The sequence below is a fragment of the Mustela erminea genome, chromosome X, assembly GCF_009829155.1.
Source record: "Mustela erminea isolate mMusErm1 chromosome X, mMusErm1.Pri, whole genome shotgun sequence".
NCBI classification, from domain to species: domain Eukaryota; kingdom Metazoa; phylum Chordata; class Mammalia; order Carnivora; family Mustelidae; genus Mustela; species Mustela erminea.
The window spans coordinates 103,472,112-103,475,978 of NC_045635.1; the positions used below are offsets into that span (position 1 = coordinate 103,472,112).

Consider the following 3,867-nt stretch of genomic DNA (forward strand, 5'->3'; position numbering starts at 1 on the left):
GAAAAGCCTGATTATGAGAAGAACATTTACTCTAAAAGAAGAAGAGAGACACCCTTTGAGAATAGCTGATCAAGTAAACATGAGAGTGAATTTATAAGGAGAGTTCCGGGCATTCATAGCTCAGTCACTGGATTATCTTGACGACGGGGACTCCAAGTTCATTCGTTCAGGTCGGCAAGGGAAGTGTATAGACAGTATGACTGACTATATTGAAGGACTGAAGTAGTTCCTAAGAATTATGGGAGACAGAACTGAAGAGTTATGGGAGACAGAACTGAAGAGTTATAGGAGACAGAACTGAAGAGTTATAGGAGACAGAACTGAGATAAGAGCAGAACTGTACCCACCTATGCAACTCTACCACCCAGTGAGGACTTCATTCCACCATGCTGGGTATTGATTGTCCTGAAGTTCTTAGAAACAAATTCTTCCATAGGCTCGCTGCAGTGCCCAGTGCAGTCCTCTAGCCTATTCGCCCTGTAAGGGGATCTCTGCAGAGGGAGCTGGATCCCAGCAGGCCTTGCGGGGTGACTCGGGATCGTCTCTGTGACGTGTAACACCCTCGCCTGGTAGAGGTTGGTGTGGTGAGGGAATCTGCTTTACTCTTTGTGAGGAAAACGAAGTAGAGAGGGAAGAGGCTGAGAAGGACTGGAAAGGGACTTTGGCAGGACTCAGGGAGCTGAGGGGTGGACCTTTACTGGCGGCGTTGGCATCGCCTGTGAGGCGGGCGGTTGACTAGGCCACAGCCGTCAGTCGGTTAATTAGGCCGCAGCAGCCATGGCGGTTGACTTTGGGGACCACGCCAGCGGGTTCCGCCATACCGAGGTGATCAGGTTCATCAACAATGAAGTCCTCCTGAACGGCGGCGGCCCGGGTTTCTACGTGGCCTTCCGCTCACGGCCCTGGAACGAAGTAGAGGACCGGCTTCGGGCCGTGGTGGCGGACCCGCAGGTGCCGCACGCCATCAAAAGGGCCTGCGCCTGGAGCGCGCTGGCCCTGAGCGTGCGCGTGGGCGCAAGGCAGGGGGAGCAGCAGGCGCGCCGGGTCCGGAGGCTGCAGGAACAGGTAGAGGAGCGCGAGACCGCTGCCTGGGCCCTGGCCTCCGAGCTGCAGCGGCTGCGTGCGGACCGAGAGGAAGCGGCCACACAGTTGCGCTTCACGCGGACCGCCCTGCAGCAGGCGCTGTCGGAGTGCGATGTGCTTCGCGGGCGGCTGCAGCAAGTGGAGAGGTCCGCCCAGGTCAACCCGCTGGCCCCTGAAACGCTGCCTGGGCCTCGAGCTGAGCAGTTTGGGACTGCAGCCTGGCCCCTGAATGCCGAGCAGCAGAGAGATGTGGTTGCCATGGGGCTTCCTAGTAGGTTGTATTTTGAGGCCCAGGTGCCAGCCCCGGCAACTGTTCTTTACATGCCAGGACCTCCAGGTCCCTGCGCTCAGGCCATACAACCCCCTGTGCCGATGCCGGTGCCATACCCACTTACATTCCATGCACCTCTCCCAGTGGGAATCCCTTTCTTGCCACCTCTGCCACCGACAGTAGTCATGGATGCGGAAGCTGCAGTAGTCCCGCTTCAGATGCCTCCTGTGGGGATTTATTCATCTGGTCCAAATGCTGCAGTGGGCTCCCCGGAGGAGGTGGCCCCACCATGGGACCAAAAGAGTTCTAGCCAGGAGGGAGGTCCTGAGACCCTCCAGAATACAGTTCCTGTGGGGAACATCGGAAACCTGAGCCAGGAGGGTCTAGAGAGAACTCAGGGGATGGTCCCCCCTGGAGATAGCTGGAGCCACAGCCAGGAAGAAGGTCTAGAGAAGGCCCAGGGCTTGGTCCCCCTTAGGGAGAGCTGGAGCCAGGGCCAGAAAGAAGGTCCAGAAAAGGCCCCGGAGGTGGTCCCCTCTGAGGGTAGCTGGAACCAGAGCCAGAAAGAAGGTTCAGAAAAGGCCCAGGAGGTTGTCCCCTCTGAGGGTAGCTGGAACCAGGGCCAGGAAGAAGGTCCAGAAAAGGCCCAAGAGGTGTTCCCCTCTGGGGATAGCTGGAACCAGAGCCAGAAAGAAGGTCCAGAGAAAGTCCAGGGGATGGTCCCCTCTGGAGATAACTGGAGCCAGAGCCAGAAAGAAGGTCCAGAAAAGGCCCAGGAGATGGTCCCCTCCAGGGATTGCTGGGGCCAGAGTCAAGAAAAAGATCTAGAGAGTCCCCAGGGGGTACTCCTTGGGGATAGTTGGAAACTCAGCCAGGAAGATCCGGAGAAATCCCAGGAGGTGGTTACCCTTGGTGCCAGCCAGGAAGAAGATCGAGAGACTTCCCTGGAGATGGTATACCCGGGGGCCAGTGAGAGCCACAGCCAGGAAGAGAGTCCAGAAAGACCCCAAGGGATGGCCCCCTTTCGTGCCACCAGGGACAATGGTAAGGAAGAAGATTCAAGAGGGCCCCAGGAGATGGTACCCCTGGGGGCCAGTGGGAGCCATAGCCAGGAAGATCTAGAGAGGCCTCAGGAGGTGGTACCTCTGGGGGCCTGTGGGAGCCATAGCCAGGAAGAAGATCTAGAGAGGCCTCAGGAGGTGGTACCTCTGGGGGCCAGCGGGAGCCACAGCCAGGACGAAGGTCTAAAAAAACCCCAAGTGATGGCCCCCCTTGGTGCCAGTAAGAGCAACAGCCAGGAAGAAGATCCAGAGGGGCCTCAGGAGGTGGTACCCCTGGGGGCCAGTGGGAGCCATAGCCAGGAAGAAGATCCAAAAATCCCCCAAGGGATGGCCCCCTTTGGTGCCAGTAGGAACAAGAGCCAGGAAGAAGATCCAGAGGGGCCTCAGGAGATGGCATCCCTGGGAGCCAGTGGGAACCACAGCAAGGAAGAACATCCAGAAAGATCCCAAGGGATGGCCTCTTTGGGGGACAACAGTAGCCAAAGCCAGGAAGAAGACCTAGAGAGGCCCCAGGATATCTCCCTAGGGGATGGCTGGAGTGAAGGTGTGAGGGAAAGCCCAAAGAAACAGCAGCCTCAGGGGCAGAAGGCCAAGCAACCCAAAGGGAAAAAAGCTTTGGATTTCCAGCACCAGGAGAAGTCTGTCTCAGGATGCAGTCCAGTGAATTGGGACTGCCCGTGGTGTAAGGCCATGAATTTTTCATGGCGTAAGGCCTGCTATAAATGCAAGAAAGTCTGTGTGGCAGGTGAGAGTAGAGGCCTGGACCCAGGACAAATTCACTGATTTCAAGAAGGTAAGAATGAAAACACTCCAAAGAAAAACCAATTTCCCAAGACCTTCTTCTGATCAAAAAGTAACTTATTTACTTCACAGAGAATGTGAAAACCAAAATTATTGTAGAGAAAATAAAAAAGTCCATTATTCCAATATTGAAACTAACAACTTTTCTATCATTGTGGGTACTACATATGTAAATACACACTCCTTTCTGGTTTCTTATTAGCATCCTTTTCCTGAAAATGCCATGACTTTGGCTGGGAACAGCCATGTGTTTTTTGACTTATAACTATATTGAATTTTTAGGAGCACTGCTCTTCCTTTAAAATGCTGTTATTCCTTTGTAACCCACAGTGTTCATGTTTGCTTCTTGTTTTTAAGTTTTATAGGTGAGGGCCTGTTTTTGTGCCTCTGAGCCTGCGGAACTTGTTTGTTGTTGAAGAAGCCGAACCCATCCCATTAGAAGATCTCCCAGGAGTCTAAAGAAATCACACCTTGATTCCAGCTGACCCACACCTCACTGAGACCCCCATTGGCTGTAACTGAGAAGAATGAGAGGAAGTCAGGGAAGAAGAGATGCTCTGGCACTCATTAGGGGGGAAAGGACAGCAAAACAATTTTGTTAGAGTATAATTTCTCTGTTAGGATTAATTTGAAAGAGTTGAAGGGGGTATT

At 53.9% G+C, this 3,867-nt stretch overlaps 1 protein-coding gene across 2 annotated transcripts; it reads left to right on the top strand.

Moving 5' to 3' along the window:
* Positions 1–777: 777 nt before the first annotated feature.
* On the top strand, positions 778–3,867 carry LOC116582514 (testis-expressed protein 13D-like). 2 transcript variants are annotated; one of them, XM_032329995.1, is made up of 2 exons: positions 778–3,208; positions 3,574–3,867. In XM_032329995.1, the coding sequence occupies exon 1, from the start codon at positions 778–780 to the stop codon at positions 3,196–3,198; it is 2,421 nt and encodes an 806-aa protein (XP_032185886.1). In that variant the 3' UTR covers positions 3,199–3,208; positions 3,574–3,867. The 2 variants fall into 2 exon arrangements, with proteins under 2 accessions (XP_032185886.1, XP_032185887.1); XM_032329996.1 differs by having other exon boundaries at positions 3,582–3,867.

What these genes read in the sequence shown, in the direction of transcription:
- LOC116582514 (XM_032329995.1), top strand. Translation starts at nt 778, where the DNA reads ATGGCGGTTGACTTTGGGGACCACGCCAGCGGGTTCCGCCATACCGAG.